The sequence below is a fragment of the Haliotis rufescens genome, unplaced genomic scaffold (assembly GCF_023055435.1).
Source record: "Haliotis rufescens isolate VD_foot unplaced genomic scaffold, xgHalRufe1.0.p SCAF_7, whole genome shotgun sequence".
In the NCBI taxonomy this organism is placed as follows: Eukaryota; Metazoa; Mollusca; class Gastropoda; order Lepetellida; family Haliotidae; genus Haliotis; species Haliotis rufescens.
In genome coordinates this window covers 34,619,091-34,633,218 of record NW_025964361.1, presented here as the reverse complement: position 1 = coordinate 34,633,218, position 14,128 = coordinate 34,619,091, and the positions used below count along the sequence as shown (strand labels likewise).

General features: G+C 40.3%; 1 protein-coding gene across 10 annotated transcripts in view; it reads right to left on the bottom strand.

Annotated features, from left to right (window-relative positions):
• LOC124117076 (CD109 antigen-like) overlaps positions 1-13,095 on the bottom strand; it is a 59,353-nt gene extending 46,258 nt beyond the window's left edge. For 9 of the 10 annotated variants that reach the window (XM_048387541.1, XM_048387542.1, XM_048387540.1 and 6 more), the window contains exon 1: positions 12,980-13,095. In XM_048387541.1, coding sequence (XP_048243498.1) covers positions 12,980-13,084 — 105 coding nt within the window. In that variant the 5' untranslated portion in view covers positions 13,085-13,095. Of the gene's footprint in view, positions 1-2,767; positions 2,792-12,979 lie in introns of those variants that run through there. The other variant, XM_048387543.1, reaches the window with a different exon arrangement.
• Between the last annotated feature and the right edge of the window lie 1,033 nt (positions 13,096-14,128).

Here is a 14,128-nt window from a genome sequence, read left to right as displayed (position 1 = left end):
AAACATCGTCGATTTCCATGGACACTTTGTTTGTTGTTTAACGACAACCCCGGCAGTATTCCCGCTATATGAACACGGTTTGTAAATAATCGAGTCTGGACCAGACAATCCAGTGATTAATATCATGAACATCGATCCACGCAATTGGGATACGATGACATGCATCAACCAAGTCAGCGAGCCTGACCACCCGATCCCGTTAGTCGTCTGTTGCGACAGACATAGTCGCCACCTACGGCAAGGATGGGTTGCTGAAGACCTATTCTACCCCGGAATCTTCACGGGTCTCATTACAATAACTTGTAGTCTCATCACGAGGGGAATGCGGTTTGATGTCAGTACGTTTTGTGTGGCCGAGTGAACTGAGTCGACAGCGGAGGAGTACGTCAGTGAGTACGTCAAACCGTATTCCCCAAGTATAAGCCTACAACGATAGCCATAAGGAAGAGAATATATGGATGTCATCTTTTTTATTATGAGGAACACAACGTTTTGTTATCTTATCAATTTTGTTGTCCTTACATGTACATCTATATGCTCTCTGCCATTCACCTGATGAAGGAGTAAGCATACACTCCGAAACGTTGTGTTCCTCATAATAAAGAAGTTCTCATCCATATATTCTCTTCCTTATGTGAATCACTTTTAAATGCCTATCAAAGACTTGAAACGATAGCCATGTCTATCATTTAACACAATTTATTAAACAAACGGAGATTGAGATCGAAACGTTTGTTTGTCGCCATATTACAAGGTGACATTGTGTAGGCTCTATGCATCACGTACATCTAAAGTCAATGTTAATATACATAACGCGACGCCGTGTCGCTGTAAGGAGCTCGATTTGCAAAGATTACAAAGATCGGCAAACTGTTTTCCAGTTGTTCATCGCTGTAGCGGGGTCCATGGAAATGTAACAAAATGGTAGTGTTCACTGACCAATTAACTTAAAGTATCTTACATGTGACGTAACATGGTAACATAATTCTATATACATACCGGTCGTCACTTAATGCTCTTGCCGTGATATAACAATGTACGCATATATTGCCCGTGTTATAATAAATGAAGGCTGATACACGTGTACTTGTCTGAATCACAAACGTGTCTGTTTCCACAGATATATGACTGTTCGCGTTATCAGATACAGGAGATTGTGGCGGTACACGTCCACATCGTCAACACATTATCAAGGCCAAGTAACGACAACATTGACATAAGGAAAGACCCCGTATCAATGAAAAGATACGTCTCTTGACTTGATGACGAGTTAAGTAAGGCCATGTCTACTCGGTAGATCTCTTTGTTTATTATATACAACACGATTTAAAACAGACAATCTTGATTGACGTATCACAGCATCAGTACCGAAACACTGATAGCCAGTCATCCTGGTCAGGTTTACCGTGCACTCTTATGGTACGTCGGAGTGCGTTTGGTGTAACACCGCTTTGAGTAAGTGAGTGAGTGAGTGTGTTGGGTTTAACGCCGCTTTGAACAGTATTCCAGTTATATCACAGCATGTCAGCTTACCGTGGGAGGAAAGCCCGAAATAATGCAGGCGTTAGACGTTTACCACGATCATAGGTTTCTGAGGTTCCCAAGGGGCGCAACTCTGCCACCTGTGCCCCTTTTGTATTTTGACCACGCGTGTAACCGACGAGCACGGGTGTGCTGCTGACAAACACAGAAACATAATCAAGGCCTACCGGGATTTGAACCCATGATAAACTGGTTATAGGTTTCTTCGACGCTAGTGGACGCAACTCGGCAAATATCGACGCCAACCGTTCCCTCAGTACGCAGGAAAACAAGCACGTTTGCTTTGCCACTCAGACAAGTTACATTTTAACAGTTGTAATCTATACAATCGAAACTTATTGAACATATTTCGTTCTTACCATATACTTGCTAATTATCAATCGAAGTTTATGAATCAATATCATTTCGCATCATTTTTTATAATACATATACTTCTCGTCTTCATTGCATGCTGGTAGACTTCTCCGAAATGGATTTTGAGCATATATATATAATGAGGAAAAGAAATCAGGGAACACTACTTCATCGCAGTGTTCCTATACGTATTCTCAGATTTTCACCCACAGTGCAAAACACAGCTTGCGGAGGAATATGAAGATGAATAAAGGAGTGAGTGAGTATGGCTTAACGCAATTCATTCCAGCAATATCACGGCGGGGGGCACCAGAAAATGGGCTTCACCCATTGTACCCATGAAGGGAATCGAACGTCTTCGGCGTGACGAGCGAACAGTTAAGCCACCAGGCAACCCATCGCCCTAGGTATTATAAGAATTTGTGTGGGGTGGAGTGGCGTTTAAAGCGCATACAAAGTAAGACCTTCATGCGTTTAAGTCTGTGGTATTCGTAAATGCAGCGTTTATCAACTGCATGGATTTAAATACATCATTGGTATGGCATTGATATTCAAATTGCATTCATCCGGTTTATTTTTTGCACGTGCATTATATATGAAAACGGGTTTATACTGTACAAAACTGATATCTCAGGGTCGTTACAACCAAAATATCTGCAATCGAAGCAAATGTATCGGGTAACTTTCCAGACTGCCCAGATCCCCCTGGACTTTGTCCCAGCTGATCGTGGGGACGCGTGATGTACGGGCCGACTACCCAAACAACTTGACGGAAAGTACAGATAAAGAATTTACGGCAAATAAAATCAACACACATTGACAAGTCATCTAACATCAAACACATTGAATTATATATAATGTCATATTTTACCAAGTCCAAATCTGTTATTTGGCCGCTGTGGTTTGTGAAAAGAATGGTATTACAGAAAAAAACAACTTAAGCAATATCACGACCTAACACGTGAACCTGCGGATCTGCATTATCCGGGCAGTCCATAACAACAGCAGGGGTGGAAGGTTCGCTCGTGGACCAGTCGGTTGTGACGAACACACGCAGAACATGAACTCCACGTGCACCGCTTCACGTGAAAGGCCTACTGTCCCAAACCGCAGTGTTCATACGGACTCGGCCTATGTCTTTTAGGAGTACATATTAATCACCGAAACAAATGTTCTGTTTTATTGATAGAAGTTTAAAGATCAGATTACTGCCACATTTCCAGAACGTTATAGATTTTCAAGAGCTGTCGCGGTGTTTGTGAGATTGGAAAGACTGTCAGTCAAGTTAAGTCTTTTATTCGTTTGAAGGCCACTGGGCCAGATACAGTCAAAGTGCTTACATACATATGGCAATGGTACATGAATTAATAAGTAACTTATATCATAGTATATATTCTAGTATTTGCAACTTTGTCTCACTTCATAACTTTGACATAAATATTTACATAAGTTTCTTAACCTCACATCGTTGGAAGACAGAAGCGTTCTAAATTTAAAGATATTCGAAATATGGCAATACATTTCAGGCAGATAGAAGAGTCTTATGTTCTTATAGGTGTTTCATATTAAGATAAAATGATATACAATTTCTATCCCTATTCCCTACGGGACATAAACGTAAACATAAATCAATCCCCGACCATCTCCCTTCGTGATTTTTAACCGTAACAACCCCGCTCTGTCTTTATCAACATGTTACGTTGTTACGTGAGTTACAAGCCCCTTTGAACACTATTTTAGCTAAATCACGGCGTGGGGTAAAGCCTACACTGATAAAGGCCGTTGATGTTTACCACTTTGGTGAAACCAAGAGCACGGGTATGGTGCTGACAAGGATCCAAGCGCCGCAACTCATCCGCGTAAAAATGTTTGAAGACTGGGCTGGTTTGTTGTATATGTCAAAGTGAGTGAATGATGTTTCACGCCGCAGTCAGCAATAATGCAGCTATTTAATGGCGGTCTGTAATTAATCAAGAAGGAATAAGGCAAAGTTGGTTGGTTGGATTGTTGTTTAACGCCGCACTCAGCAATATTCCAGCTATATGACGGCGGTCTGTAAATAATCGAGTCTGGACCAGACAATCCAGTGATTAATATCATGAGCATCGATCCACGCAATTGGGATCGATGACATGCATTAACCAAGTCAGCGAGCCTGACCAGCCGATCCCGTTAGTCGCCTTTTACGACAAGCATAGTCACCTTTTACGAGAAGCATGTGTTGCTGAAGACCTTTTCTACCCCGGAATCTTCACGGGTCGAATAAGGCAAAGACGTGGTTGACAGCGCCAGCGGTGGTAACGACGTCCGAGTATGATTACATCTGCACGATCATCCCGGCCGCACAAAGTGACCACCTGGTCGTCAGTTCAGACGACTCAGGAATTGCGACGGTATGTTTATACGAGGTGGAAGCTTCAGTGCTAAAACATCTATCAATATTCACAGTACTTTTATACCAAAGCTGAAGATAGAAGGAAAACGTCTTCCTCATATATACTCTAATAGAAACAGAAATACAATGAGGTACCGCGCAGTGGTAAAGGGGTATAGACAAAAGGAAGGAGTGAGTGAGTTGGGTTTAACGCCGCTTTTAACAGTGTTCCAGTTATATCACGGCGTGTCAGCTTCATGTGGGAGGAAAGTCCGAAGTGATGCAGGTCTCAGACGTTTACAACTTCGGTAAAACCCACGAGCACGGGTATGGTGCTGACAAACCTAGAAACATAATCTGGGCGAACCCACAATCATAGGTTTCTGGCGAGCCTAAGGGACGCAACTCTGCACAGCGAATCGCGGCGCCTTAGACGACTGGGCCAAAAGGAAGGACAAGGTGTAACATGACAATCAATGCTGGGGTGTATTGTAAGGAAGACCCCATGGGTGTGCAGTCAAAAAACTGAAAGTTTTTAAATGATTTGATCAAAATAGGTGAAGCCCCCACGATTGGTCAACAATTCATTTATACGGCGTGGCATGGTCCGAATCAATCTCCCAAGGACAATCTGGGGGATTCTTGTCCGCTCCTCATGCAATTCCTGGCTCAGTTCGGCTAACGTAGCGAATGGCCTTTGACGTCTTTCTTGTTTGCACCCTTATAATACAAAGTCACTACAATCAGATCACATTGACATTATCCATAGCTGTATTGCTCGGCATAGCTGACGTTTCTGTCGCTAAGCATGCAGCGTATTTTCAATAAGTGATATCATTAAATTGTCACTCGTGGTCGATATTATAATCTTTCGACATCCGATGTGTCATCTTGACACGTCACACATTCAGTGTTTACAAGTACGTTGTTTTGGGGTCAAGGCCTCGTATATATTGCCCTTGCAACCCCAGGCATGTCCCAGCTGAGGGACACGCTACTTCTAAGGGCATGCCCCTCCCTATCTCCACCTAGCTGGTTATTTAAAAGGGGACATTAACATTTGTACACGATGTCACCTCGCTATGTATCATCGTTTACCGAGCGTTGCTCATGCCATCATCCACTGGTTTGTCTTATGCCAGACTCGAGTACTTGCAGGTTGCGTGATGTAGCTGGGATACGGGTGACTGCCGCGTAATACAACTAATTATAGCATTATTAAGTAGCCACACTTTCTATCCTTGGCTAACAAACAATCATACATATACAAAACGTCAATGCCAGAGAAAAACCAGTCTCGATTACCTGCCGAAAACATATTCCACTGGGAGTAAAAGGCAAAATAGCATTGAATATTATATGAATGGATCAGTGAAAATCATGGTGACAACAGGCGTTCGCGTAGAGGGCAACAATTGAATGATGCAAATAGTGAGTGAGTGAGTGAGTGAGTATGGTTTTACGCCGCTTCTAGCAATATTCCAGCAATATCACGGCGGGGGACGCCAGAAAAATGGGCTTCACACATTGTACCTATGTCGGGAATCGAACCCGGGTCTTCGGCGTGACGAGCGAACTAGACTACCCGACCGCCCGAATGATGCAAATAAATAAATGAATAAATAAATAAAGAAAGAAAGGTAAGTTTATGATTGAATGTAAGGGATAAAGAATTACTAAATAAATACATCCTTCTTGCTCTTTATCGCAAGGATGAATTCGTCGATGTACCGGAGTAAATATGTAGAAAATTGATTCCATGCTATGTGTAAGACAGGGCGCTTATTGACTTCAAAGAGCGTGAATGTTCGTCAATAATTTAAAAACATGACGTTATGTCAGAGTTGCCCCGTTGTCTGTGCAACATCGCTGTATGTTGAAAATTGGGGGATGTGCATAAAAAGGCAAATTTGTATTAAAATACTAAATTATAGGTTATTGTGTCATGGAAATAATAATATTTAAAGAGAAATGTTTTACCGAAATGGATAAACGTATTCTAAAACGTTAGCTATTATTGTAATATGTTTCCGTTAAATTGTTGATGGAAGGTTAAATTTGCATTTGATGCGTCGTCAATTAATTGTGCATTGTACACGATTTGTTTTAAAGCTATTTGAAGATAAAATTCCAGTGGATGCCACGTTCTACTGCTTGGATACGAACACTTTAAGATTTCGGTAAACATTGGCCCTTTACATTTGACACCTATTGGTTACAGGTAAACACGCTTATCGTATTGTCTGGAAACGCGGGAATGCGTCCATTTTATCTCTTTAGGTTAAGGGTGTAAATCGATGTGTTGTTCTGATACTGGAACTGGGATTTTTGAAACTAGATATTTTTTTAATTACAACTATGAGCCTAATATGTTTTTTTTCTAAAAAAGCCGCATTGCAACAATGCCACGTGTGTGGCAGACAATTTATTTTTCCTAAATATGTGTATCATAGTTATTATTTTCAAGAAATTCCGGGGACAATGTATGGCCCCTGAGAACGCTTTGATGAAACAAAGAAACTCTCATGTCAGAAATATGTTCTCATTGTCCAAGTTGTTACGTGTCGATTCCCTAATTGAAAAAAAAAGTTAATCCAGAAATCTGTACGTAAAGGAATTTAGTGTGAAACCAACAAACAACCAACAACTAGTATACAATCAACAATTGCATTACACAATTAACTAGGTTTACATATAATGCAAATTACTGCATAGCACTTACAATGGAAGGGTGCAATAGAGTGGTAGTACAATATTAAATGGCAGTGTCAAATACAAACAACGATGGCAGTGGTGATTGCAAAAAACTTCAGTTACTATAATATTCACCTATCCGCAACGGAGGTCAAGGTAACGACGTAGGCCAAGGCTGGGAACCCGGAAGGATAAGTGATTTTCACACAACCGCTGTCTTGATGTAATGTCAGATGAAATTTGAGATGAGACAGGGACGCCCCCGCCCCACTTACAAAGTCCAACCAGTCCAACTTTCAACACAGTGTCTGACCAGTCCAGTGTCACTTGAACATCACAGAATATGCCTTATGTTCCTATAACGCTTGACATCTATCCATGCTATTCCGAATGTTTACAGATAGTCCGAGCCTCTAATTATAGTAACTTTCTCACCACTGCTTACATTAAATAGTACAGCACTCCTGACAACTAATCATTGTCAAAATAGAACCCAAAGAACTTCTACTGAATCTCAACAGAAATAATGTAATTAATACAGTTGCAATCATTGTTTAACAATGAATTACACTGCCATGTAACAAAATGTAGCATATTACTCAAAAGAAACTAAGGACACCCGATTTTTTTCTTGATTAGATCATGACAGATCTATTATAGTCATATGAAACAAATCGCCTGTTCTTTAACTTCTCTTGAGTGGTATACACATAGTGCTGGGCAAAATGTGAGTTTGCATTGACACTGTCCTCAATTGAAACACGACATAACGTCGGTATGGCGTCACAAAAGTTATCACATTGCGTCAATAGGCGATTAGATTATGGGATAACGCTCCCAAGTACTTCTACTCAGTCAGCTCCATGTGGTGATCTTTCACTCGTGGAGGTGAGGTGAAATGGGGTTTAACGTCGCGTCCACGATTATTGCACTTATATAGCGGCGTGCACGTACGTGTTTGTGTTTGTGGCTGCTTGTACTAGTCCGGATTGTTGCCGATTTATAGCGCTAGCTCACTGGGATACCATGCCGCAGTTTAACATGAATACCCCACTCAGACACAGTATACTGAATCCGAGCCGACCAGTCCTTGTTTAAGTCCCTTAATGCCTACCGCCAGACAGGGTAACAAGAAGTACCATCTTTTAACGTTCTTTTGGTATGAAGCGGCCGGGAATCGAACCCCGGACCTTCCGCTCTCAGGGCGGACGCTCTACCATTAGACCACGGAGGCGGTCTTCACTCGTGGAAGACATACGGACCCTGTCGTGAATTGCTCTTCCCCCAATCTGTCAACAGTCCCCCGTGTGGATCCTTTAACGTTCTTTTGGTATGAAGCGGCCGGGAATCGAGCCCCGGACCTTCCGCTCTCCGGGCGGACGCTCTACCATTAGACCACGGAGGCGGTCTTCACTCGTGGAAGACACATGGACCCTGTCGTGAATTGCTCTTCCCCCCAATCTGTCAACAGTCCCCCGTGTGGATCCTTTAACGTTCTTTTGGTATGAAGCGGCCGGGAATCGAACCCCGGACCTTCCGCTCTCAGGGCGGGCGCTCTATCTTAAGATGGAATACATCTGAGTGCATATGACCTACAGTCTAGTCCTCGCTCTATCTTGTTTGTTTGTTGTTTGACACCGCACTCAGCAACCTCCTATCTTTATCACGGCGGTATGTGATTAATCGAGACAATTCAATGACTGACATCATGAGCATCGATCCACGTAGTTCGGATACGATGACATGCATCAACATGTCAGCGAGCCTGACCACCCGATCTCGTTAGTCGCCTCTTATGACAAGCATAGTCGCCTCTTACGGAAAGCATTGGTTTCTGAAGACCTATTTTCTATTCCGATATTCACGGGTCTCGCTCTATCTAATCATGCTCAGAGGTTACCTTCAACAAGTGGCGGTATTGAGAAAAAAGAAATAGAGCCTGTGGAGTAGATCTCTAGTACAAAGATAACATCACACCTGATAACCAGCAAGATATATACTACTCAAAAGAAGTTAAAGATCATCCTATCTTTATAATCACTATAGTTAATCTCTCATGTCCTTTAAGTTCTTTTGATAAATATACATCACTACTTTTCCCCTTTGATCAATTTACTTTTTTTCTGAAATCAAAAGCATGTCTTTCCTAGATGTCGTTTCTGAGGGGTTCGCGAAAACCCTACAAAAAAGGTCGTTTGATCACGGATTTATGGTATTTGCGCGCATGTTTAGTCTATCAGTCAATATAACAGCCACTACTCTGTGTGGTGCTAGTGTGGAATTTAAATAGTCATATAAACTACACACTCGTGAGACGAAGGATAAAAAAGAACGTCAGGTACTCTCGTAGATATTATCAGTGTCACGCAAAGATCTGACAATTGAAATATATCATAATTAATTCTGAGACAAGGCAAATAGACCCGTGAAGATCCGGGTTTCATCCCATGCTTGCCGTAAAAGGTAACTATGCTTGTCGCAAGAGACGTCAGGCTCGCTTACTTGGGTGATGCATGTCATCGTGTACACAATTGCGTGGCTCATGCTCATGATGTCAATTACTGGATTGTCATGGTCCAGATTCGATAATTTACAGACCGCCGTCATATAGCTGGAATATTGTGCGGTGTTAAACAACAAACAAACAACGAAGACAAATAACTAAATAACCTCTACTGTATTATTAACAGACATGGTGTCCATCTCACAACGTACACACTAACACAGCTTATGGTCAAGGGGAATGATATGCATGTACACTTACTTATTTCAGTTCAAACACGTCCCAGTTTATCTACAGAAATTATGTTTATCCACTCAATGGTTGGTGGGCCTCACCCACTGTAACATTAAACCGTCCCGGAACCCGTTGAAATGTCACATGTTCCTTAAGGACTGCGACGGGCTTAGCACTTCAGGGTGTGCATTTACTCAAACCGGTTCCTCTCGTTCAGAATGTTAAAGGTGCACTCTTCCCGGGCAAAATGGCACTCCTAGCAAGTTTGTTTCAAGCCGTCAGAAAACCCCAAACCATTTAAAGTGCACAAGTCTCAAACCAGTTGTCACAGCAAGGTTGTTTAATGACGTTAAACACTACTTTGTTAACTAAACTGTTATGATGAATGTCAGTGAGAAGTCCAGAATCCTAGACATAAAGGGGGAGCAATATGCCCTTTAACTAATTCGGATACATGGTATTTTATTTTCAAAAGGAATTTAAGCAAAGGACAATAGATGTGCGTCCTCCATGTGTCGAAACCAGTTAAAGTCGATAAGTGAAACTCGACTATTTTTAAATATTAATCATTCCCTTATTATTTAATTTTTAACTTTAATTGATGTCTCCAAATATAGAATAGTCTTAACTCGGTGCAGAGTGGGTTCTTATAATTTAACGATTGAAAAGGAAAGATGGGAAAATTCTAAATTAGCATGGGAAAATCGTATTTGCCCTTTCTATATTAATGAATTGGAGATGAATACTATTTTGTTATGGTGTGTCCATATTATATCCACGGTATCTGAATTCCTATGTAGATTTCCAAGTGTACTACAATTTATTAACTTGCTACAAGATGAACGTCCAAAAATTAGTCAGAGATTTGCTAAATACATATTTCATGTGCTCAACTTTAGAGATAATAATAATTCCATATGTCCTTTGGCCAAAAAGGAAATAAACAATCTTGTTTACCTTCTCATTTCAAACTGTCATTTGACTCAGGTTTGGTACCAGCAGGGGTATGCGAGAGTCATGTTAATGGAACAATGGGGCCAGCGTTGATTTTATAAAGATCTTAAACATCATTTTAGTTGTTCAACAGTACATTTTGACAAGCTTCATTTCATTCATTTAACTGCTCGACAGTTTCAGCATGCGACAAATATATTTTCGTACGTAGGCTTTTGAATAAAAGTATATATCATTGGAAAACACAGAAACTTAAGTCGGGCGACCTTATTCTCAGGTGGGATTATATAATAGACACTTGCGTCACACGTCACATGTCACATAAATAGCACTGAATTTGAAGCGACAAGTGACGTGGAATTACGTCACCACAGTCGACCCGTGCAGCCATCGAGGTCATCCTGCTCCTCTGGCATATAACAACAATACATTCGCCGTGTCTTGAATAGAGAGGTTCACTGTCTGTCTGTGACGGCTGCTCAGGACAATGTTCGGAAGTCAATACACTGGCTGTGAGTGATGTTCACGTTATTTACACGTGGCAGATGTGACTAAGCAATTAATGCCAACGACAGGTTGCACAATTTAAAGTGCTGTCATTCACGATTGGATTTCAAAACAGATGCATGTATATCCATAATATAATAAAGTGTTTATTACGTTTTTTATGTTCATAAACACTATTCGAAATGTCCCGATACTATACTCTGAAACAGCTATGTGGAGACTCTGTCTTTTTCTTAAGACGTCAGTCACTCCGCAGGGTCAGAAGAATGCTCAACTCAAAAACGTAAAGTCGTAATAACATCGTGTTATGAATATCATCAGGTAAGGAATGTGTCACATGTGATATAAGAAAGTGTCCAGTTTGAAAAAAAAGAGGTGTAGTCATATGATGGTGATACTACCACCACTACTACTATAACTGCTATTGTTTGTTGTTAAACGCTGCATAATAATAATAATTATAAAAATAATAATAATTTTGTTGTTGCCTTTAGAGTATATTGTGACACTGGGAAAACAAACATTATCATGAAAGTAAATATTATCCTTCACGTGGGCGTGTTCCTTTTAATCAGATAAAGATATGTGCACATTTGAACTCAAATCTTTAAAAAAATATATTTTCCTTGTACGTCCATTAATAAGGTGTCGAGATAACAACCTACTTAAGTATTAAACCAAAACTAAATATCAAATTAGTCAACTATTAAATGTAATTACATCCTAAATACAAAAAGGTCTAAGATATTCTTAGTAACTTGATTTTGTGTACATGCTTGTCGTCCATTACCTAAAAAGCCATTAACAGTTGACATGGTTAATCAAACGAGCAGTCGTACAGTACAGTTGCGTTGTGTTGACCAAGGAGTGCACCGCATCGCTTCATTGTTTAAATAACTTGTATCATCATACAAACATTGCGTAATTAGTTGCGGAGTGTAATTGTGAAAAGTAGAAGTAGTCATCGATGTCCTTGTCAGCAATCCTTACGCACGAGTTAACGAGAGGAGTACGCTTGAACAATAGACTGACATATACAGTCTATGAAATCTTTTATTACGCATACCTCACCTCTAAAAATATTATATCCTGATGCTGACTGTGCTGTCTAGACATGACTTTTGACAGTCTAGATTGGTTGTGGTTTCAAAGAATATACATATTCCATATATGATGCAGGACAGACATTCACAAGTTCATATGTACCTATCACATGGATGTTCGATATACATATTGCTTGCACCATGGGCAATGTAGACAGTATAATATATGTTTCTCGCTGTAGCCTACCGACATGGATCTCGCGAAGGCGGTCCTCTCCCTTACACTATCAGAACCTTTGATAAAAAACTTGGCCAAAGTCCATTTTGACCAAGTTTTTGATAGTGTAATACGTGCATAAGAAACATTTACTTGTAGCCTGATATCTAATTACTCCATGTATTCACCTAAAGAGAGTATAAATAATGGTGAGTATAAATAATGGTTTGGAGCAATTTATATCCACATCCCAGCCATATCATATCACACCAAGAAAGAATTTCACATATTATACCCATGTGGCAAACAGAACAGAGGTATTCGCTTGACAATCACCCCATCAACCCACCACACATGTACATAAGAAACATATATGTATTAATATACAAGTTTGTCCTGTCATATTCATAAGAGCAACGGTTGAAGTGTATCATGTTACAAGTGTTGACACTGATGTATTCTAGTGGAAGGTTATACAAGCATCAAGCACCTGGTCTACACCGCAACGCTACATCATTCTGCGGCACTGAGAGACTGAGCATGGGCTGTGTACATACCTGTGGCCTAGGCTTCACGATGGTTCTTTGGATAAGTGAGGATGTCAAGGACTGACGTGCTCTATTTATTTCTTGTTTCATCCCGGATGTTGAGGGAGTAAGCATGCATTGGTTGTTCCGTGTTCTTATTACGTAGAGAAACGCCCATCAGTCCAAGAGAAAAATAACTGAATTGCATAACACTAATTACGGGAGTATTTATTAATATTTTGGTGAGCTTAGATTAAATATATTTTGTTCACAAATGTGAATGGTATTGGGAATACGTTGTAGAAAAATACCCTCGTTATTTATTACACCTTTGTTATGTATATTGATTTTTTAAATATCAAAATACAGAGAAAGAAGAGAAAAAATATGGATAGTATATTTACACTGTTTGTCCATTTTTCTGTAATTCGGTATAATTATTATTAAATATCTTGAACGTTTTTGGATAAAAGTTCTTAGAGGATTTTCACAAAGGTGTAAATTAAAGAAAGGACGTTCTAAGTTAAAACGAATAAATGCAACTTTGCTTATTTTAGTTGAAATTATGAACCACGTCCTTTGTGTCCATGACTGTATTTTTTAGCATTATATCGAATATATCGCTCATGTTTATTCATCACATTAACTACATCTTAATGTCTATGAATGAAATATTGAAGTTTCTCCCCGGGGGTATAAAAACATGAGAGATTCTGTTGACAGGTACACACGGAAGCTAGGACTTGTACGTGCAAGCTGTGGGGTGACGCACTTGGTCGTATTCATAAACAGATTAACCCCATTGGCTACTCTAGACATGACGTAACGTCCTGTGGCTAGGTGACAAATATGTTCGTGTGAACGAACACCGTTTGCTCCTTTCACACACTGGCGAGAACGTGTTTACTCCACTGATAGGGAACACAGGAATGCATTTGTTTCGTAGTTACCTTTTCTCCAAATTCAGCTCTCTGAACTGCGTAGTAAACATCAACATAATGTAAATCCGTAGCTAGTAACACGATACATATCCTCTAAAAACATGAGTGCATGCCCAACGCACCCCCCCTCCCCATAAATTGATGTAAGTTCGATGTTGTTACCGACCATGCATTTGATCTTCAACTGGAAGCGGTAATTCCCTATTTGACGCTTTTATTCTACATTAACATACAAATA